This window comes from Chrysemys picta, chromosome 3, assembly GCF_011386835.1.
Source record: "Chrysemys picta bellii isolate R12L10 chromosome 3, ASM1138683v2, whole genome shotgun sequence".
Taxonomy (NCBI): Eukaryota; Metazoa; Chordata; order Testudines; family Emydidae; genus Chrysemys; species Chrysemys picta.
In genome coordinates, this window is record NC_088793.1 from 164,257,117 (window position 1) to 164,280,207 (window position 23,091).

At 39.2% G+C, this 23,091-nt stretch overlaps 1 protein-coding gene across 1 annotated transcript in view; it reads left to right on the forward strand.

The window, feature by feature from the left end:
• Window positions 1-23,091, forward strand: part of USH2A (usherin) — a 584,327-nt gene that overhangs the window by 501,979 nt on the left and 59,257 nt on the right. The window contains exon 62 of the mRNA XM_065589441.1: window positions 1,706-2,060. Within this exon, the coding sequence (XP_065445513.1) occupies window positions 1,706-2,060 (355 nt within the window). The remainder of the gene's footprint in view (window positions 1-1,705; window positions 2,061-23,091) is intronic.

Below are 23,091 nucleotides of genomic sequence, written 5' to 3' on the forward strand. Positions count from 1 at the left end.
ATAGTCTTCATCCACCAGGTTTCATTCCAGACAAACATTTTTATTCCTAGTAAAGGTAAGTGATTTGGCAACTTCATCTAGAAACTTATGACCTGCCTTTATCCATCAACTCTAAATTAACATGCTAGTGGGGCCAAATTGTAAAAGAGAAGCTGATCACCTGTAACCTCCATTGAAATTTAGCAGAATCTCAGGATTTGCCAGTAGCAACGCTACCCCTAACTGGACATATTAAGTGCATATGTGTGGACAGTGACGAGTCTTCATTTGCTGACATGTGAAAGTGCCTCAAAATATTTTAAGTAGAAAATCCCTTTGAAAAAGATACACATCTATATTATGGGACAGCACTATGGATCATGTTTTCTAATGAGCTTTTACAATTACATCTGGAAATTGGATGTGCTCAGTCTGACTGAGAACCCCAATTGCATCCAGAAATGTGATTTTTTTTTTCCACGTGCAAACTGGAGTACAGGCAAAATGTATAAGCACAGTTTTAAAGGACTGTTTGAATATTTGTCCCTTTGTGTTCTAGGCCAGTGGTTCTCCCCTGGGGGGGGCAGTAAGCAGGTTTCAGGGAGTCTGCCAAAATAAACCTACGAGCAAGGTCTGTGTTAGACTCGCTAGGGCCAGGGCAGAAAGTCGAAGCCTGAGCAACTTAGCTTCACGGGGCGCCCTGTGGCGTGGGGTCCCAGGCAACTGCCCTGCTTGCTACCCAGTAGCACTGGCCCTGGCTTTTAATCTACTGGATGTGCAGAAAAACAGTTGTTGTGGCACCAGCTGAGCTATGGAATTTCTATAGCATGTTCGGGGAGCTTCAGAAAGAAAAAGCTTGAGAACCCCTGTTCTAGGCAACTAATTGCTTTCAGTAATAAAGTGGGTCAAAGTCTTCAGAATTGAGTGTCGGAGTTAGACTCCTAAGTCCCGATTTAAGTACCTAAATAAGGGTACGTCTATACTTACTTCCTGGTCCAGATGTAAGCAATCGATCTTCTGGGATTGATTTATCGCGTCTTGTCTAGACACGATAAATCGATCCCGGATCGATCCCGGAAGTGCTTGCCATCGACGCCGGTACTCCAGCTCGGCGAGAGGAGTACGCGGCATCGACGGGGGAGCCTGCCTGCCGCGTCTGGACCTGCGGTAAGTTCGGACTAAGGTACTTCGACTTCAGCTACGTTATTAACGTAGCTGAATTTGCGTACCTTAGTCCGAAGTGGGGGCTTAGTGTGGACCAGGCCTAAGTGTCCTGATTTTCAAAAATGTTGAGAATCTGCAACACTTGGAAATTAGATAACTTGTTTAGGTGACTAAATATGGATTTAGGACACTATGGCCTCAGTTTAGGCACTCATCTTTGAAGCCCTGGGCCTGGAGTGTTCTATAATAAAGGACAAAGTGCTATTGCAGTGCTATTACAGTAGTATTGATTGAGTTTTCACGGTTTTCTCCTACTTAATGGCAAAGAGAAATTAGTTATTTACCTATTTCCTTGAAAGTTTTTTCAATAGACAATACCTGACATAGGCTGATGACTTATAAGGCAAAATAAGGAGGGCAGTTCCTTGCCTATACAATGAATAGAAATAAGATCTGCATTATTCTCAAGTATAGACTGAATTTAGGACTTGTACTTCAATATCATCTGACTGTGTTTAAGTCACTGTAAGCTTTAAATGGACTGGTTTTATTTGTATTTCAGACGTCCTGTAAACACTCAAGAGGAGCTGCTTTTATTCATTTGGTCTGAAGGAGCCTTGGAATTTATTGATGCTTCTGATGCACTGCAGCCATTCACTATCTATGAATACCGTGTCAGAGCTCAAAATTCCAGGGGGTCAGTGGATAGTCTGTGGTCTTCAGCACAAACTTTGGAAGCTCCACCTTGGGGCATGCAAGCCCCTTGGGCACAAGCTACAAGTGCCTATTCTGTGCTGCTCAACTGGACCCAACCTATATCTCCCAATGGGGTTATTTCTCAGTATCGTGTGGTCTATCAAGAGAAACGGAGTGATCCAACGTTTAGCATCCTAGCTATTACAGCATTAACTGTAACGGTAAGAACTCGATACTAAACCAGTGTTCAATTAGTTTATATTCTGGTTTGACCTATGTCACTTTAAAATATTGATATAGGGCCATTTTTTTCCATTAGGTGCCTGCAATTAGCCTTTGGGCACCTAATTTACATTCATATATATCCAGTGTATGCATAACAGCTACCCATGTAGATGTCTAGTCATTGATATACAGATGCTAATGTATGATTTTGAGCACAAAGTAGTGTTTTTCTTGCGTAAATAGGTGTGCATATCTACTTGTGCGTACCTCACTTTGCAAATGTGATCCTAAATCTTCTATGTAATTGTTCATAGATTCCAAACCTGAAGGGACCATTGTGATCATCTAGTCTGACCTCCTGCATAATACAGGCCATAGAACTTCCCCACAATAATTCCTTTTAGAAAAAACATCCAATGTAATTTTTATTCTTTTGTTGTTTTAAGAGGCTGCTCATAACAAGCTAAACAAAATCAATCCCACTTGGATTTAATGTTTTTATTAATCTGAAATCAATGCTGGTTTAAGCATGACCTGAAAATTATTGTTAGTTCTACATATGTGATTTATTTACAGAATCCATGAAGATTTGCCTCATAACTCTTCTGAATTAGAAGCAAATCAACTCTTACAGGCACACAAAATACATAATAATAATAATAATAATACTTCTATGCTACCGTCTACTTAAAAGTGCTTTACAAATATTAATTAATGAAGTCTCATGGAGGTACTATTATCTTCATTATGGGTAAACTGAGGCACGGGATAATGTGATTAGACCAAGACCATGATGTGAGTCAGAGGCAGAGCTGGTAATGCTGTCTATGATTCCTGACTAGTCCTCTCCTCTAACCACTCACTTCAAATCTTTCTATAAGGGATACTTATAAAGCGGCACTAGACTATATAATGCATTGTCAGCTATTGCATTTGACAGTCTTCTGAAAACAATCTTTTATAATGTACCAAGAATCTATTGTGTCAGTATAATTTTAAGATTCGTAGGAACCCAAACTTGAATAGCTCAGATACCCTAACCTTCCTTTTGTCCAAAACATGGGCATCTCCCAAGACCATTATCGGTTACATTGATAATCTAAAATTATTCAATATTCCATTTATATTCAGATAACTGAAGTTGTACATAGTGGCATGCTGAGATTTAATATTCAGTATTAAGGTCTTATCGTAAACTTCCTTAGAAAAGTCCTCTTGACATAAATGAGTGGAATCTAGCTGAGGGATCTAAGGTATACATAGGTACATGCTTCTATATCTTTCCTAGAAGCCTTAAAGGATAAGATTTATCATGCCTCTTACTGTGAAAAGAGAGCGAGGTCCTGGGTTAAATGGCAGGAATGCATGCTTTTGGCCTCTGCGATCCATTGCTTCTGCACTGTACAGCATGCTAGGTTGTAAAAATGTAGGCTGGGACTTTTCAAAGGAGCCTAACTTCCATTGAACTTCAGTGGGACTTGGGCACCTAATTTCCTTATGTTTCTTTGAAAAGCCCAGCTAGGATGTGTAATGTGATACCTAGAATTTCAAAATGGAGAAATGTCGGAAGCTTCTTTTCACATCCTGTTCAGGCAGCATCCAACATGTTTCTGAGCATCAGAATTCCCTTGTCCAGTCATGCATTGCAGTGTCTTCTAGGCATGCCAACAACAACAGAAAACATCCAAGATGGTTGTATTGTGGGTAATCAAATCTACTAAAATGGCCTTTTAAGTAATATTATTACAGTATATTTCTTTAACAACATCATTTAAAAGCCTTTTAAATTAACAGTTGTTATTTGTTGAATTAGTACCTTTCTGGCTCCAAAATGCTTTATTTTCCCCAAACACTAAATGGAATCACAATTACATTAGCAGCGTATGCAAAGTTGTTTGACAAATACTAAGGTGACAGTGACTTACATGCTTTTTTTACTTTCCTGTATCATGCGTATTTATCCATTTTACTGCCTTTTTTTAATTTTAATATTATACTGCCCTTTGGAAAGAAATCTCTGCATTTGATTCTCCTCTCTTCTATGCTTGTTTTACATTGGTGCAACTGCATTGAACTCAGTGGAGTTAGTCCTGATTTACACCAGTGTAACTGAGACCAGAATCATGCCTTTTGTGTTCTGAATATAATGTAACAACTAGAGCCTGGAATCAAAGATATTGACATAAAGTGCACTGAGTCCTGTTATCAAAGATACCATGAGGTCAGGTCAATTATCACAACAGGTGAAAACCTGGACACTAAGTTTCAAAGTTATAACTCCTTGGAAATAGAATTTTATCATGAACTTGCTGATACACCCTTAACTGTAGCTTTTGTGAATGAGACACTTTAATTAAAATGTAATTTTATTGAAGGAACTAGCATTCCAATGATTAAACTTCTGCCCCTTTAAAATATAGCTTTCAGGGGTATGAGGCTAAATCATTTAATCTCCTAAAGCGTTTCTATTGGCGCTCCCCATGGGATACGCCATTAGTCATTCTCTCACACAAGCTTCCATGTTACAATGCAAGACAAAGTATTGAGCAAGCAATGAGCTCTGTCCTTTATTTAATCTGTTAGATTTTTTTATCACATTAGAATATTCCACGGGAAAAAAGGAAATGCCTGTATTGTAAGGCTTATGGCCATACGTGTTCTTGTTATTCACACCCGTGCTCCTTGCCTATTGGACATGACCTAGCCACTTTAAGCTTAACCAAAAAATAAACTTGAAGGCTTTATTGGAAATGGTGATGCATAATATAAATTTGAGGGTTGGTAATATCATTGCAGGTTCCTCAATCTTGATTATTTCTTTTCTATCCATTTCCAAATCCAAATGAGATTTACCTTGTGGGTTTTCAAAACACTTGACAGATTTATTCTACCTCCCTGAAACATAGCCATTTACTTCCCTGTAAAGATGTGTTAAGCTATATTTAATTTAATGTGTGTCAAATCTGTGGCATAGGCCTTTACAATTATCTGACCACTTTGAATTTTGTGATGCTAATGAGAATAGAACTCGGATCTCTATGTTCTAATATCGCAAACTTCTACCACTTGAACTAAAAAAGAATCTCCATTAGCTGCTGGTAACATAGGGCCTATGACACACAGAGAAGTAATTCTGATTCTCTCCAGTAGAGGGCAATGTCAGTCAGATTATCTGTGACAGACTGACAATATTCTGTAATATTCTGAACAAATCTTATGGAATTAAGATAATCATGATTGAATTAAGTTACATTTTATTGAATTAGGGTTAATACCTTAGGGGTACATTGTATTAAAAATTATGTATGTGTTATTGTGGCATTGCCTTCTCTAGTAGGGAGGGGGATGCTAATCTGACTCCTCCGGTTATCAGCCCTTTGAAACCATCCCCAGAGAAGTCTTCAAATACTAGTTCAAACTGGATTCTCCAGGGACCAATAGACAAAGTATGTGGTTTTGGATGAATAGCCTGGTTTTGAACTAGCTCAGGGCCTTCTTCCTGATCCAGCAAATGGACAGGACCCCTGGTCTGGACAGCCCTAGTCCTTAGGCTAGGGTTGTGAGGAGTGGGCCTACTGAGGTCTCATAAGACTGGGTGCTTGTCCTGAGCTGAAGCGGTGATGAACTTGTGACCACAAATGGAATTCCTTGGATGGGGAGTTGAAAGACTGCTCCTGACAGAGCCCATGTTAGGGTTGGGGTTAATTCTGGTAAGCTTATTAGCATACGTGCAGGTTCTTTTATTGTTTTTAATGTGTTTTCCCTATAATGCTTTTTACCATAAGAATTAAAGTAGGTCTGTATAGGAAGTGCGGTGTGGTAACTTATATCTGTAGCAATTACACCTGTTACCCATCTCTGGCGAGAAAACAAGCAGGTGTCCTTGGGCAACCTGCCTCTGCTGGGAAATACACAGCGTAGGCAGGGAACTGTACAGCCTGGAAATAGCTTGGTCACAAAGGAGAGAGACGGGTCCCCATCCAGAAAGGCAATGGCAGGGGAGCTGGAAGCCTGAGAGTGGGTGCTTTGTTGGACCACTGAGCGGAAATGCAGGTACAGTTGTCTTGAACTGTGACACTACCTAGCTAGTTAATTACAGTGTTTAGTGCTGATTGAAAGGTGGCAGCGTGGTAGACTGAAGTCCAACAATGGCTGTCATGAAAAAGTCAAAGGATGCTACCCTGTTACCAGAGCTACTGAAACTGCTGTATGTCAAATACCACTGTGAGGTGAGTGTGAATAAATGCTGCCTCTTTCATGGATATAATATACCACGTCTCCTATGACCGCTAGTCTAAATATTTGGCTGTTTGACAACCAGATGACCAGGAAAGGCCAGGCAAATCAAGAAGATAAGTTATAAGGAGTTCAGTATCTAAGAAAAAGTAACTCTTAGAGTGTATGTATTTTGGAGAAAGGGTGAGAGGAAGGGAGAAGGAAAAAATGTAAAGGCGGAAGTTGAAAAAGAAAACAAGACAATCATGCAATAGAGGCAAAAGACAGAATAGAAAATAAGTGAGAGAAGTTGAGTACAATGCTCTGCACAGGGATATATAGAATGTGTGTGCCATCAGACTCTGCTTTACTGGAGATTTTATGGTCCCTCACCTCTGCACAGATCCCCACTGACTTCAGTGGGACGCTGCCTAGGCTCTAGCAGTGTGCCTTTGTGCAGTGGATTACAGGATTAGGCACTTGTGTGCTAAACCAGTCACTCCTCAGTAAAGAGTAACTAAGGGTGCCATGTACATTTGAAAGGATATAATAAAAGATATAGAGACTAGCCATTTTCATTTGATTGATGGATTTTAGTTTCTTAGGCCTTGATCCTGCAAACACATAAGCACATGCTTAACTTTAACCACATGAGTAGTCCCATTGGATTTTGCAGGATGAGGGCTTTAGATTTGCATGTGGGGATTTTGTCTTCCTGTATGTGTTGTTAATAACTGGCACATTGAGGGTGCTACCAGAATACAAATTATAAATAATAGCAATGATCATATTCATATTAATATAAGATATACAAAAGTTTTATCATGCTGTATGGGACTTTATTTTTTCTTACATAAATAGAGTGATAAAGCAGTTGCTAGCAGTAAATCTGACATACTACAATTATTTCTACTTCTGGGTATATAGAAATACTGCGGTATCTCATATACCAAGGTATAGTAAACTGTCATTAAGGAATTATTTTGTTTGGTGGATACTTTTGTATAATACCATAAAAACACACTGTAAATTTGAGGATGGAAAAAAAACATAGAACAATATCAGTAAGACTTTTTCCTACACATCTATGAAGTTATTATGAAATCTATTCAAGTGCCTAGGAGACCCATGGCATGTTATAAGGAAACAAGATGAAATGAAATACTCTATATGATAACTGACACATGCCATAAATTCAGAATATGTGCCACTTAGCAGAGACCAAAAGCTGTAAATGGCATTGGAGGGCAAAAGTTAATTGAACTGCTGTCCTGTTGTTAACAAGTGGGAAGAATCCACCACTAGAATCAAGATGGCTGCCCCAGAAGTGCCCTGTTACAGCCAAGAGATCATATCCTGAGCTCTGCAAGGGCTTATGGGTTAGGGGGAAATCATACACAGATGACTAATTTTTTTATGGTTCACAGCCGATCAAAGTGAAATTCAGCAGCTGTTCAGGACAAGTGACCACTCTAACGGCTGTAATATAACCCACTAAATAGAGAGGGAATTGCATGAGAGCAAGAGGTTAGCAGTGATTATCGGCAGGTGAGTGCTTTATTGAAGTTGAAAGACCATTAACATTGATGGAGTAATTATTTCAACTTGAAAGTAATTACCTTGATGGGTGATAACTTCTCCAGTGTTCCCAGGTTTGATTGGACCAAACAATTGTGAACTCTTGAAGCCTAGAAAAATATTACAACAATACTGCAATGTTTAAATTACTGAAACCACTGCTAGAGTATTTTAATTATGCCTAACAGTGAAAAGAATTTAACTCACAACAGCCAGTGACCTCTCAAGTATAGAGACATTTGCTTTCTAATTCAAATGAAATGACCCACACCCACCACATGTGTGGCATATGTGATTGGTTTACAAATGAATCGTTCTTCTTTGAATGCAGCTTTTAAAATGTAAAAGCTTGTTTGCAGAGTTTCAGAATGGGGCTGGATTGGAATTCCTGTCATTGTTTTATTTGGCTATGAACTGGGGAGGCCCAAAAATAGAAAATGTTTTTTGTCTTTTTTTCCCCTCTGGGTCTGATCAGTTTGCATAACATGAATAGGGGACTTGGACCCAGATTCTGTAATATGAACGTGTTGGCTTTTGCACAACAGCTGTGTGAATAGGTATTTAGAATGACAGTGTGATGCCCCTGCAGAAACTGAGTAAGTACTTCAGTAAGCCCCTATTCTGACTCAAACTACCTGAGAGAGGTGGGTGATGTACAGTTGACCAGTTCCATATCCCATGACCAACAATCTGAGCCATCCAGTCCTTAAATCTTACTGTACAATCTGCATCACATGACTAGTTTAAACAGAGATAAAAAAGACAGTGATGATATACTGAGACTCTCCTTTGGGAGCAGTTGTTATTTCATACAAGTATTTTTGTTTTATTTTTTTAATCTTCTCACCAACTCTTCAGAAATCCTCATGTTGATGACTGAATTGTTCTTGGTCATTCTGTTCTGTGACACGACCTCTCTTTTCTAAAGGAGTAATAAGAAGTAGACTTCTCAGGTTTCCCTTGTCATGAAGGACATGTTACTTTTAAAAGAAATTAGCTCCATATTTGAAAATTTCTATAATATTATTTTATTCTTGTGTCCTGCATTGTAAAGGGCCTAGTACTTCACACGTTTCAGGTGCCTTCTGTGTGTGAAACACTTACAGAAATATACCCTTATTGGCTTCCATATGTCTCACATTTGAGTCTTGAGAGGCTGAGAATAAACTAATCAGCCAGCATAGCAATACACGTGACTGAAAATTTGGTTGGTTTTATAACCAAAATAAATGCTTACCAAGGGGAATTCAGTTCACAAATGTGATTGATAAGATATAGTTTACAATGTAATAAAATAACTTTTTTCCCTCATGTTACATTGCCATGTTTGAATCAAATTTTGGAAGTAAATATATTTTAAAAGAAGAATTCCTAGTCAAGTTGAAGGAGCTTTCTTACAGAGATCAAACACATCTACTCAAATTGGCAAAGAAAAATGTATAGTGGGGGGAAGAAAAATAAGTTTATCAGTTAACTTGTCCATATTTAAGTTTTTCAAATTAGAGTTACTTAGATAATAGAAAAGGATATAATTGGATTTGACTAGGTTTTAGAATTAAATTAACCCTAGTTTTACCCTGGCAATATTAGGTGTTGAAAAACACCTCTGTTTGATGGGTTCATGAAAATGTAGCTTCATGAAATACCTTGGTGACTATCATACATGACTACTGGAGTTCCAGATCTGAAAATTACGAAAGCTGTTTACTGACCTCCAAGTATCTTGTATTCATAATGACTGGGAATTCTAATCTTGTATTTTTATATCCTAGTTGATTTTTTAAAATTAACTTGTCATTCTATAAAAAGAGAAATATTGCATCTGTTTAAAAACAAGAGAACGCTAGGTGATGCAAAGATTTGGTAAAGGTATCCAGAGTCTTTTACCTTCAAGGAGCCAATTTGAATCCAATCCAGGTCTGCAGTCTCCAAAAGTCATTCTTATCAAACTGCTGTGTGGTGTCCTATGTGAGATAAATTTAGTATTCTCAGTCCTGTCCTTTCTCTTTACTGCTGCCTTTCAAATCTATGCCAAACATTCATCTTCAGGCTGGGCTCCCCAAATACTTGTAACGCTGTCCCATTTCCTGCCTGCCAAATGGACCTCTTTCTCTTCCTTTCAGACCTTGCTAAAAACTCCAGGAATGTGAGTATAATCTCACCACACTCTCCATTTCTCTAATGTATTGTCTTGGTTTATAAATAGTAAGCTCTTTGGGGCAGGGAATATGTCTTGGCCTGTTTGTAACGTGCCATGTTAATGTACAGAACTATACAAATAATATTACCATTATAACAGTCATTACATTGAATAGTGGCCATATTTAGAAGGCAATATCACAGTGTTTTTAACAGACTTAAATGTTACTTTTTGACAGGAAGCAAGTAATGAATTCTATAGTACAAGTTCCTATCGGGTGATTATGGCCCTGAGTTTTATATTTGCTAAAGCAATTACTAATGTAATGGCTGGATACTTGTGCCCACTAGAGCCTGGTTCTGTGATTTTTTTATTTTTTTTTTAGGATGGTTATTGATCTCTTGCTGAGCTGAGATTTTAGTTTTATGCCAGATAGCTTGATTAATGGGTTGGTTTCTATAAGTGGACTGAATGGGGGTAGGAATCATGGGCAGCCCATACTGCCAACCCTAAATCCGTCAAGTCGCATAGCTCATTATGAAACAGTTATCAAGTGTACATGAAAAATTAATTGGGCTCAGTTTGATTCTGAAAAGAATCAGCTTTCTACTTGGCGGTCCCCCCAATCTTTCCAGATGTTATGCACTAGCCCCTCGAGAAGCAGCAAAGGGAGATGTATTAATACATTGTATTGATTAGATCAAGACCCCTGACAGTTATTTGTAGAGATACCATCTGGCTGCTGTTAGAATTCCTTCACCAAAAACAGGACGTGACATGTTATTAATCTCAACTCTCTAACTATAGACAGTTGCCTTTTCTGCTAAACCGCATTTTACCATTCGTAGGAGATGGAGGCAGACCTGAAGGGTGCTGAAATTAAGGTTATTACACAAATTGAGCCATATGGTCCAAATATTTCAGCAAGAAAATTGCCAGGCAATAAAAATTGCTCCTGCCTTCCTAATGGTGTAAATTACAGTTTAACCATGGCTCTAATGATGTCCTTCTGCCGCGCTTAACTACTGTTACATGAAGGACATTGTTTTAAAAATATAAAAAAACAAGTAAATGCCAGCAGCGTGTTTTACAATCTGTTAGTGTGTCATTAAGAACACTGTCAGAATTACATAAACATAATGGCAGGCAACCTAGCATACAAAGGAACAAGTATGGAAATAGAAAGTGTCTTCAAAACTCCTTTAGCTCTGTAATGTCAAGAGCCCTTTCCCTTTTGGAACTCTTCCAGTCTGAAAAGACATGGCTTCTTATTTATTCCATTTCTCACACAGACGGTGATGGAAACTTAAAAACAGGAAAAAAGCATTCAGATGCATTGTGCGTGTGTAATAATATGTGAGTAATTGTGCCTCTATGTTACAACAGAGCTAGAGAAAGAGCTGATTATATAAGAAAAGAAAAAAATCATGAATATTTTTGCAGTAGAAGGGCTGATCTCTTTGATCTCTTATGATTTGTGGCTTCATATTTTTTATTTGCAAATATTTGGAAAATTGCAAGGTATTGATGGAAATGTTCTAGAAACCCAAACATTTCATAAATTTGTAGCACAAAGGTTATTCATCTTAAAATTCCTGTGAAAAGTGTCTTTTCTCTTATTTGCTGTTCCTTATTTTTTGTTCGTTTTTTAGAAAAATTGTATTCATCCAATCAAGGAACACAAATGATATCTTGTGACAATAAGACAACATAGAGAAAAAATAGTGAATAATTAAAGGGAACATTCACAAATAACATCTCATTTAAAAATCATTTGTCCAAACTGTATTGTGAATACAAATACAAATAAGGAAGAAACTCCAAGAAAATCATTATTGGTTAACAAAACAATTAAGAAAAAAAGTGATATAAATTCATAGCAAATATTATTCATAATGTCAAGTATGACCAGCTCTACTTTGAATGGTGTGTAAGTTTTCATTCTACATATGGATATTGGCCATTGAATATTTCCTTCGCTGATGAATATCAGCATAGCTCCATTACAACTTGAGGATCTGGTCAATTGTGTACATGTGTCCTGTATAGACAGGAGAAAAAGAAGTGCAGATGAGGTTAGCTCACCAATTTCAATAACAAATTATCCAACTCAAACAGTGTTGTCAGCTTTTGCAATTTTATCACATCTCTCATGATATTTGATGTTTTTCTTAAATCCCCAGCTTCTGGAGTCATGTGATTACATGAGAATCTCATCTTTCATTTAAGTCAACATTTTCCATCAGGGGGAGTGGGGGGAAGCATTTTCTGACAAGCTCTACTGTCAACCCTACATGCTAAAATCAAACCAAGCTTGAACTGGATCTTTTATCAGACTCAATAAAATTAAGATCACTTTTTTAAAAAACAAAATTTCTTTTCAGCTGCCTTTACAACTTCCTTGTACAAGCCAGGACCATAAGTGGAAATGCCAAAATATCATGAGTAATCCTTACTATATTTCCAAACCAACTGAAGGCATAAAATCGTAGAAATCTCATAAGAGCTTCTTCTCAGGGTTTCTGGTCCAACTGTACATCTGCAATGAGTTCTGATTTGATTGTGGCTGAGCATCCAGGCTTTTCAGTACTTACATATTGTGATGGGTTCGGTCACAGAGACCCCCTTGGGACTGTCACCTGATGTGCTGAGATTACCTCTGAGCCCGTTTTCCCTGCCAGTTTGGGACTCCAGAACCCTGTATTGTTGAGCCAGACACACTATCCTGCTGCAACACAGACCCAGGTCTGGGCCACACCCCCAAAGCTGCAGACTTTAACCAAAAACTGCTCAGCAGGTCACCTATCTCCAGCACCCAGACACCCAGTTCCCAATGGGATCCAAACCCCAAATAAATCCATTTTACTCTGTATAAAGCTTATATAGGGTAAACTCATAAATTGTCCGCCCTCTATAACACTGATAGATATGCACAGCTGTTTGCTCCCCCAGGTATTAATCACTTATTCTGGGTTTACTAATAAACAAAAGTGATTTTATGAAGTATAAATAGTAGGATTTAAGTGGTTTAAAGTAATTAGACAGAACAAAGCAAGTTACCAAGAAAAATAAAACAAAATATGCAAGTCTAAGCCTAATACATTAAGAAACTGATTACAGGTAAATCTCACCCTCAGAGATGTTCCAGTAAGCTTCTTTCACAGACTAGACTCCTTCCTAGCCTGGGCCCTATCCTTTCCCCTGGTACAGTCCTTGTTAGTTCCACCAGGCATCTTATGTGAAAAGCAGGGGCTTTCTCATGACTGGAACCCCCTTTGTTCTGTTCCACCCCCTTTTATATCTTTGGCACAAGGCAGGAATCTTTTATCTCTCTGGGTTCCTACCCGTCCGTCTAAATGGAAAAGTACTAGGTTTAAGATGGATTCCAGTATCAGGTGACATGTTCACATGTCCTGTGACACCCCCTCCATTCTTCTAGGGCTGGTCTGCACGTATAAAGGAAGGCTTGCAGGTAAATAAACCATTTACAAACAATTGTCCTAGTCAATAGGAGTCATCAAGATTCTAAACCACCATTAATGGCCCACACTAAGCATAATTACAGTAGGACGTCAGAGTTATACTTCATATTTCTAATTTCAGATACAAGAATGATACAGTCATACAAATAGGATGAACACACTCAGGCTAGGTCTACACTACCCGCCTGAATCGGCGGGTAGAAATCGACCTCTCGGGGATCGATTTATCGCGTCCCGTTGGGACGCGACAATCCATCCCCGAATTGACGCTCTTACTCCACCAGTGGAGGTTGGAGTAAGCGCTGTCGACGGGAAGCTGCAGAGGTCGATTTTGCCGCCGTCCTCACAGCGGGGTAAGTCGGCTGCGATACGTCGAATTCAGCTACGCTATTCACGTAGCTGAATTTGCGTATCTTAAATCGACCCCCCGTGTAGTGTAGATGTAGCCTCAGTAAGATTATAAGCTTTGTAATGATACTTTACAATAGACCTTTTGCATAAAGCATATTCCAGTTACATCACACTTATAAAGTATATGGAGTGCAACGTCACACATACTATGTAGATGGGCACATTACAACCTACATAGATAAAGGAAGAAAGTCCCAACCTTTTGAGATTCTCCCATCATAAGTTATATCTCCAACCTTCAAACATACCAGTGTGTATGTGTATGTAAACTATCAAAATGTGTGACAAATGATTGGAATGTGGACCACCTGGGTTTTGCTGTCCATCATCCCATAATTGATTGATTACAGTAGATTTTAACTATGAAACCAGTTTTTAAGGATGTTCCTTCACCATTACTCAAATAAGCCAGCTTTCTAATGTGCTATGCAGGTGTTGGTGTTTTGGGGAGGGTGACCCTGCTCAAGCTGCTCAGAGGCTGGAGAATTGGGGATGATATCCTGGTTAGGCTGATTGTCCAGTGTACCAGGAAGCAGAGGGGCTTAAAGAGAAGGTCCCTGATCAGGCTGCTCACAGCATGAGGAGATTGGTGGAAAACTGCATGCCCAAGCTTCCCCCAAATTCATTTAATGAGCTGTCCCTGCCTACGCAGCCCCTCACCCTTATCTGTAGGTCTCTGCTGATTCCCTATTGCCCTGCAAGGCACAAAAGACCATCAGCTGCTCCTCCAGCAGCTCCCTAGACCAAAACTGCAAGAGAAGAGTCCCCTCCTTCTTCCTCAACCCCCCGCCTCTATCAGCTGCTGCTCCCTGTCCCAGAGCACTGCTAGAGAATGTGGTGCAGTGGGATAGGGAGCCCAAGTCAACTCTAGTTCTGAAGACTGAGCAGAGAACTCTGCTCCTCTCTTCAGATACAAGTTAGGGAGAAGTTTGATTTCTACTCTCTCATATTATACAGCCCAGATCTTACAGTCCTTACACAAGCAGAACTCCTGTTTAAGTCAGGCCTTATTCTGTTGTGAGCTGCCTGGGTATGCTAATGGGGAAGAGCCTTGAGGAACTAGTTAATGCCTACACTGCCATCTACAGCAAGCCATAACTGGGGCGTACTCTGCTCCTTTCCAACCACACAGTGCAGCTTCCTGACCTAAGCTCTTCTGCCTTGCAGTGACAGATTGTCTCTTATCAGAGGGGTAGCTGTGTTAGTCTAGATCTGTAAACAGCAACAAAGAGTCCTGTGGCACCTTATAGACTAACAGATGTATTGGAACATAAGCTTTCGTGGACGAATACCCACTTCGTCAGACACGTGCACCCACGAAAGCTTATGCTCCAATACATCTGTTAGTATTACTCAGATTTCCTCTCTCAGTTTGCATAGATGAATATAAATGCTAGACCTAGACTGTTTCAGTTTGTACATATAGATAGTGCTACTGTATAGACATGTAGATGTGTTTCCCCCTTTTATGGGATGATGATTATTTATTTGTACTAAAGTAGTAATTTGAAGCTTCAAGCAACATGGTATTAGGCACTGAATATACACATACTAAGAGAAAGTCCTGTCCCAAAGAGCTTATGATCTAAGCAGATAAGAGAAACAAAGGGTGGGAGGGGGGAAGAGAGGTGAAGTGACTTGCCCAAGGTCACAGACCTGGTTGAGGCTGGGATAGTACCCAAGTCTTCTGATTCCCAGTGCAGTGCCCTCTCTACTAGCTCATGCTGCCTCAAAGCATGTGTAACTTCAGTGATGAATGGAGTCTTGGAGTCTAGGTGGTTTTAAAATAATTCCTGAAATGAGAATACATGATACCTATTACTGTTTTGTATCTGGCTCCCTTCCTGTTCTGCACACAAGCACGCCACACTCACAAACAGACTATTTATAGGTCATCTTTAAAACCCTTTGCTGCTTGGTGCAATTCAAGGAGTTTTAAAACTACACTCTCAAGTAGCATGATCCCAGACTATGCAGAGTTTTGAAGATCATTGCCAGCACCTTGAATTGTACCTGGAAATGAATTAGAAGTCAGTGCAGAGATTGGCACATTGGTAATATGGCATTTAGTGGCTCACTGCATTATCCGCTGGCTGTTATTGGCTCTCAAGGGTGGTCATAAGTAGCCTGATCGTGGTAGAGTGCAATGTGAAAAACCAAAAAGCCAAAGTGATTCGCTTGTCTGTATTCGAGAGCTTTATTATGAATATTATCAGGGAAGAGGGGAGCAGAATTCAGCTTAATGCTGGGGTTCTTCTTTAAAACAAGTGTTCCCTTGTGTTCCATTTCCATCCCCTTTCTCAACTGTATCAGCATTTCTCTAATGAAAAGCTGTGCACAAAGTTTTTCTTTCATTCACCTCAGTATGTATCTACTCTAGCCAAGATCAAAATCTGGCCTTTTCTGGACTGAGGAGCTGCAAGCCCTTTTAGAATGGTCCTCACTTCAACAGTATCTATGTGCAGCATTCACAGTTGTTCTCCCAAGCACATAGGGCCTGCTCCAGAATCCTTTGGAGCCAATGGAAAAAGTTCCACTCACTTCAATAGGCTTTGGATCAGACCTGTAGAGAGACTGCAGTCCAGACTCTGTACCCACCAAATTCAAGGCTCTGTGCTGAGAATGGCTGCCAAACAAAACAAATTGTTCTGTGAGGTTATTTTTTATGATGTGGACACATAACTGGACTGAGACCACAAACTCATTTCCCATCCTGTTAACCATTAACAGCCATCAGAAGGCAATGACTTTCATTCTCTATCAAACAACCTGGATTGAACTGGAGACTCAGAGGTGGAAGGCTCTACATCCAATTACCAATCCCAGGAGCCAGATAGTGTGCTTTCCTGTGGGATGTATGATTAGTTAAGGCCAAAAAATATATACATTTAAAATCCTGAAGGAAGGTCTTTAAGTGTCAACTGTCTTTTTGGCCTACAAATTTTGAAAATGTTCATTTAATTTTAAGGGCCAAATTGTGCCTGTAGATGCACACGTGCAGCTCCCAGTAATTTTAAATGGGGCCCATCCACAGGCATAATATGGGCTTTAACATTTAGCTTGAAGTCAATTATTTATCATTGTTTTATAGCATAGCATAGAAGTTACAGCACTTGTGGCAGGTTAGATTTGCTTGGACCATTCAGTGAAGTGCAGAGGAAAAGAATAATAAAACATTTGTTTCTTCTGCTTTAAAATGTTGCATCTGTTTTCCACTGTGTTGGTGGAGAACAGGGATTTAAAGTTGTGAATTGCCTTGAGGCTGTGTTATCTTCCTCTACTTAGCAGCAGTTAGAGCTGCTCTTTTTGTATGTGTTGGGTGAAAGTGACAAGGACTCAGAATGATTGAGGAAAGGGAATAAAATAAGGCTGTGATTAATAATAATATGACTGCCTATTGTACCTGTGTAAAATAGGAACAACAACAACAATAATACTCGTTTGTAGCTGCAAGCAGTAACTCACAGGGGTGTTATGAAGCTTAATTAATGTTTTTAACATGCTCTAAGATCCTTGGATGGAAAGTCTTATATAATTGCAAAGTCATCTTATTTTTATTGTGCACAACTGACATACAGTGACATTTTCAAAGACACTGATGTGGGAGTTCAACTGTGATCCAAGTCCCCTTTAAGGTGAGGGTTATCGTTGTGTCAGTTTTTCTGGTGTTATGGCTGTAGAGCTGTTCAAAAAAAAATTGCTAGTAACTGTTTTGATAATTACAAAATGCAGGGTTTTTTTCCACTTTCCCACTGTACAAAAGTAGTTGAACTGTTTCTATTCAAACTTGCCAAAAAAATTCATCTTTAAGCATCTACAAAGCCTGGAAAATTCCATCTCTTTCAAAGTTATCAGCAGCGTACCATCACAAGATGATACACCGGGTAGTTTAGAGAGGAGATGATTAAGGGGATATGATAAGGGCATACGTGGCAATGAATGGTACAGAGAAAGCAAATTGGGTGCTGCTTTTTACCCTCCCTCATAACGTAATAATGAGAGGGCATCCAAAGAAAACAAAAAGCAACAAATGTAATATTGACAAAAGGATTTTTTTTACAACACACACAACTCACTGACACAAGATATCATTGAAGCCAGGAGCTCAGTCGAATTCATAGGGATAATGAAAGCATCCACAGTTACATTGTAGAGGATTTAAAAAAGACCGAAACCCTCATGCTTTAGTGCATAAGCCAACTACTAACTGCCAGGGCTTACTTCCCCAGTAAGCAGATTATTCCAGTATAGTCCATTATGGAGATCCTTATACCTTCCTCTGAAGTACTATCTCTAGTACTGGCTGTTCTAGTAGACAGGATGCTGGGCTAGTCAGATCATCACAGTGATTTTGCATGGCAAGTCTTATGTTCTGACCAAAAAAAAAAGTCTAACCTAATCCTGGCCATCAGTCAATATTTCTAATGGAAATTATGCTTCACTGTACCAGGACAGGTATGACATTAACCCTTAATACCCAAATAGTGTGCTCACAGGGTTAAGCACAAAACCCATTGCTGTTTGCAGGATTGAGCCCTTAAATCTAAACCCTTTGCTGCAGCAATCATGATTCTTATTTTTCTTTAAAGTGCCACAAATATGGATATGGTGGCACAATATGGATAAATTGGAGGAATATTGGTTGGGACTATGCCTGACAGTGTTTGCAGGATTGGGCCCAAAGTGGGTACCAGCAAGTGGATTTCCCACCCGGCTCTAAACAGAATCTTTACACACTATATTTATTCTAAACTTGCCCCCTTGCTGAGGTTCAGCTTTGAGTAACTCAGATAACAACAGAAATTATAAGGCTCAGCCTGATCTTTCTGCCCAGATTTGTCTGCTCCTAGGGTTTACTTACAGAGACGTCTCTAGCCTATGCCCTAATTCCTCTGTCCAAAGAACCATTCCCATGTCCTGTATGTTTGGGTGGGTCTAAGAAGATGCAAGGACCACAGTGAACCAGTTGGTCTGTGCAGATTCCAAACACTGCTTATAAGGTTAGGTCAACACAAAAACCCTACCAGCCTGTTGCACTGTGTATAATAATGTTTGATATTACAATATGTGGCACAATCAGGATGGCTCTGGTTGGCTGAAACTGTTCTGGTTTTCCTTTCCCAAGCATGTCTTGCTCTAATAAAGCCAGAATTTTTACTTTTGCCTATTTTTCCAAGAGTGAAGTTTACTCTTTTGCAATTGAGTTTAAATATTATCTACTGTATTTGTTTATTTGGTCTCAAAATCCATATTAAATATTTTAGACCAGATTCTGCCTCCCTTCTTCTGAATAGTAACTTACTCCACCCGTTGATCTCCATGTGACTACTCAAGAAGTAGAGTTCTATTCAGTGTGAGTAAGGGTAGCAGATTCTGGTTTATAGAAAGCAAAGTCTGAAAAGAAAAGGCCAGTCAGTTACCCAGACTATTTAAAGATATTTTCCATCCCTTTCCAATTGGTTTTCTCATAGAAGAGAATAATAACTTTCAATATTGGGAGGGGAAAATAGGATAAATGTAAGTTGGGAGGAGTGGAAAAGACTCTGGCTTACTTTATAGTACATCTTAGGAGTGCTGCAAGGGGTAAATATTAATATTAGCAAAGCATTTTGACATTGTCTGACAGAGGGTATCTATAGCAGAAGGTCAAGTTATTGTATTTTTTGCCTTATTTTTTTAAGTTAGTAATGCAGGGAAATCTCTTGTTGGATTTCAGCATTTCTCAATGCAACATTAGACAGGTACCAGTGCAGAGACATATTTCTTTGAAGGAACAAGTATTCAGTAGAATTAGGGAAATTAAAAAGAAAAGTTTTTCTTTGTGGATTTAAAAACAACAACAAGGTCTTATTGCCATAGGAATAGAGGAAACTACTGAAGTGCTGACTTTACAAAAGAAGTTTCTATAATGTTTTGCCAGCAAAAAAGCAATGGCACTGTTGATAATTTAAAAGTCTGCTGCTACCCAAAAGCCAACAACAGTGCCTGAATGTGGTGTGCTAAATGCACTTGCTTTCATTTTACTGTATAATGTATCACCCACCTACTTTATGGTACATTACTTTCAAGTGAAAGCAGGGAATTCAGACTGTTTCTGAGACTACAGCAAATCCTTAGCTATCATGGTGTGCCAAGAAAGAATGCTGTTTACTGTGCCACTAAGTAATTACTGTTATAGGCAATGGTGATACATGACTCTGTTGCATATAACCTACTGTTCCTCACATGTTCTGGTCAGAAACAGAAATACTCAATATTATTATAATATAATATTATTTATTATGTTATTAATTGTTTTCAGAGCACTGTAAATGTAGATAGCACTTTACTGACGGCTTGATTCTGCATACCTTACTCACCTAAGTAGTCCATGGATTTCCGTAGGACAGTCCCCATAGGAAATATGCTGAGTCATAAGAGGTGAGGCCATTCACAGTCCACCAGAAGACTCTTAGCATGTTGCAGGACCAAGCTCATCAGCAAGGACTAAAAGGTGGAGCTACCAAGTTGAAATATAATCTCACACACAAAAGCTATGTTAAAAGAACATTATTAAGGTTGCAAATTCAATTACTCAAAAGTTAAGAAATGCCAGAATTAAGAGTTCCCTGTATGGCATAAAAAATAATTTGTCCCCCTTGTGTGTATGCATTATGATACATACTTTAATTACGTTATTACATTTTTTAATTACATGATTTTTTCCATAGGACTCCTGTCTCATTTAATGACCAGGATGGACGGTGCTCACTTAATGAGCAACTACTCAATGTTTTGCTTTATCCTCAGTGTTCATTGTGTGACCCTAGCCCTTATTTACAGCACTCTGTTCAAACTCTGCTCTGAATATAGAATTATTAAGCACAGAGGGATGAAGGTCAAAAGTTTCCGCTAATTTTGAGTGCCCAATTTGAGATACCTTTTCTTCCATTAAGTGATGTGTTGAACTAAACAGCACAATGTCATCAGCAAAAATGAGGCAATCCAAGTGTGCTTTATCATTTGTCCATAAAATTCCTCAGTTGCCTTCTGCAGTTACTTTTCTCATGACATAAACAACGACTACTGTGAACAACAGTGGGGACATAATACACTTTTGCCTTACTCCACCGCAAGCCAGCGTCTGATGTTGTCACAATCTCTGACTGCATATTTGTCACCATATAGATCCTTGATTATTCTAATTATTTTTGCTGGTATTCCATAATATGTCATAATTTTCCAAAGACTCTCTCTGTGCACCCTGTCAAAAGCCTTCTGGAAATCTATAAAATTTATCACAAGAGGTGTTTACCACTCCATACTTTTTGTTCTATAATATATCTGAGAACAACAATATGGTCAGTACATAATCTCTGTAGTCTAAACCCCACTTGTTCCTCTCTAATTTGGAGATCTATTTGTTTCCTGATATGTTCCAGAATAATGTTGCACATGCTTTTCCAAGGCACTGGGATAATGTGATTCCTCTCCAGTTATTGCAGTTGGTAAGGTCACCCTTCTTTGGCAATTCTGACACAGCAAAACAAGTTGGTTTATTTATCAAAAAGGAAAAGACAAAATATATGTCTGTCAATGTCCCAAAAGCAGCCATTGGAGTAGATGAAGAAACAGTAGACAAAGCAGCAAACAACTTTCATAAACTTGAAAAGATTTAGAAAAGCAGCATGATTAGTACTGATAGAAAATATTAATTTTTAATTCCAGCATTATGTCTGTCCTCTTTTATGGAGCATAGTCTCATAAATCTAAAATAGACATTGATAAGTAAATCAATTCATTCCAAAGTAAATATGTGGGGAAGATCTTCAGAGTCCATTGGGAAGAGTATCTTGCAACATCAGAAATTCTAAGTAGAGCAAACCAACCTAAAGCATGGTAAGAGGATGATGATGGATGTCTTTAGGACATCCTTTAAGGATGTCACCAACACGACTTCCATGTCAAGTGATAAAATGGATACCACCTGAGAAGAGAAAAAGAGGGTGACCTAGAGAAACATTATGCAGAACAGTAGAGAAAGAAGCCAAATCCATCAACATGACACTAAGAAGCCTGAACAGACAAACACAAGACTGAAATAAGTGGAGGAAAGTAGTAGATGCCCTATGAACCTGTGGGTGTGGAAAGATGAAGAAAGAAGAACTTGAGATGCCTAGGACCCGATTTTTTAGAGTACTTGGCATTATATAGCACTTTCTACATTCAAAGCACAGCTCCGATTGACTTCAGTTGCATCTGTGAGTGCTTATGCAAGTTAGGCCCAAGCATCTCAAGCTGAACACCCAGAAACGAGGAATACACAACTAGTGACTACCTGTGAAAAGAATCCAGTTCTCCAGGGCAGCAGTCAACTGCCTTCACCAAGAGACAGTTCTTTCTCTTCCTGCAATCTCATGCATCATTCACTACATATCTTCATCTGCAACAAATGAGGCAGGGTCCTAAAGACAACAGTTGCCTTCACTACACAACCCTGATTCATCCCCCTGTGTAGGTCTGCCCTGTACACTGAATGCACCTGGAGTCCTGTGGCAAAAAAAGTATATGAAAATGCCATTAAAGACTATATCATAGTGCATACACACAAGAAGGTTGAGTTAAGGTTGTACAGGTATTTCCCAACTTTTGATGGCTGGCTTTGCTTATGCAGTATTTTTAACATAGTTTTTGTGTGTAATTTCCTAGGTTTTTAAAAAAGCAAACTGAAAAACAAACAAATTCCATCACGTAGCATCATGTTGACACCAGCACAGTACAGCAGCAGAACTGGAACCTTTGGCTGAAACCTGTGCCATTGAGTCAGCAGAGTAACTGACAGCAGTAGTAGGTTAGCCTAGCACTAAAGGGGGGAAGAGACACACACTTTACCAGCGGGTTTCACAGATATTTACTGACCGCAGAGGAAAGGTGAGACTCAGGAATCTTCAGGGAATGTGTTCTATTGGTCACAACCCTTCCGTCTCATCTCCTCCAACCTGTCTCTGTCCCAGTCCTGTATCTTCCCCACCCATGGCTACTCATTCCAGACCCATTTTTCTTGCCATCCACTCCCAGTCTCCACTCCTGAGACATCTCCTCCTAGTCCCAGTCTCCTTACCCAGCCAGTTTCCCCACTTAATTCCCCATCTGAGTCCCACTCTCTTCCTCTCCCAGTCCCTTTCCTGCCTTGAATCCCTGTCTCCAGTCTCCTTCCCAGCC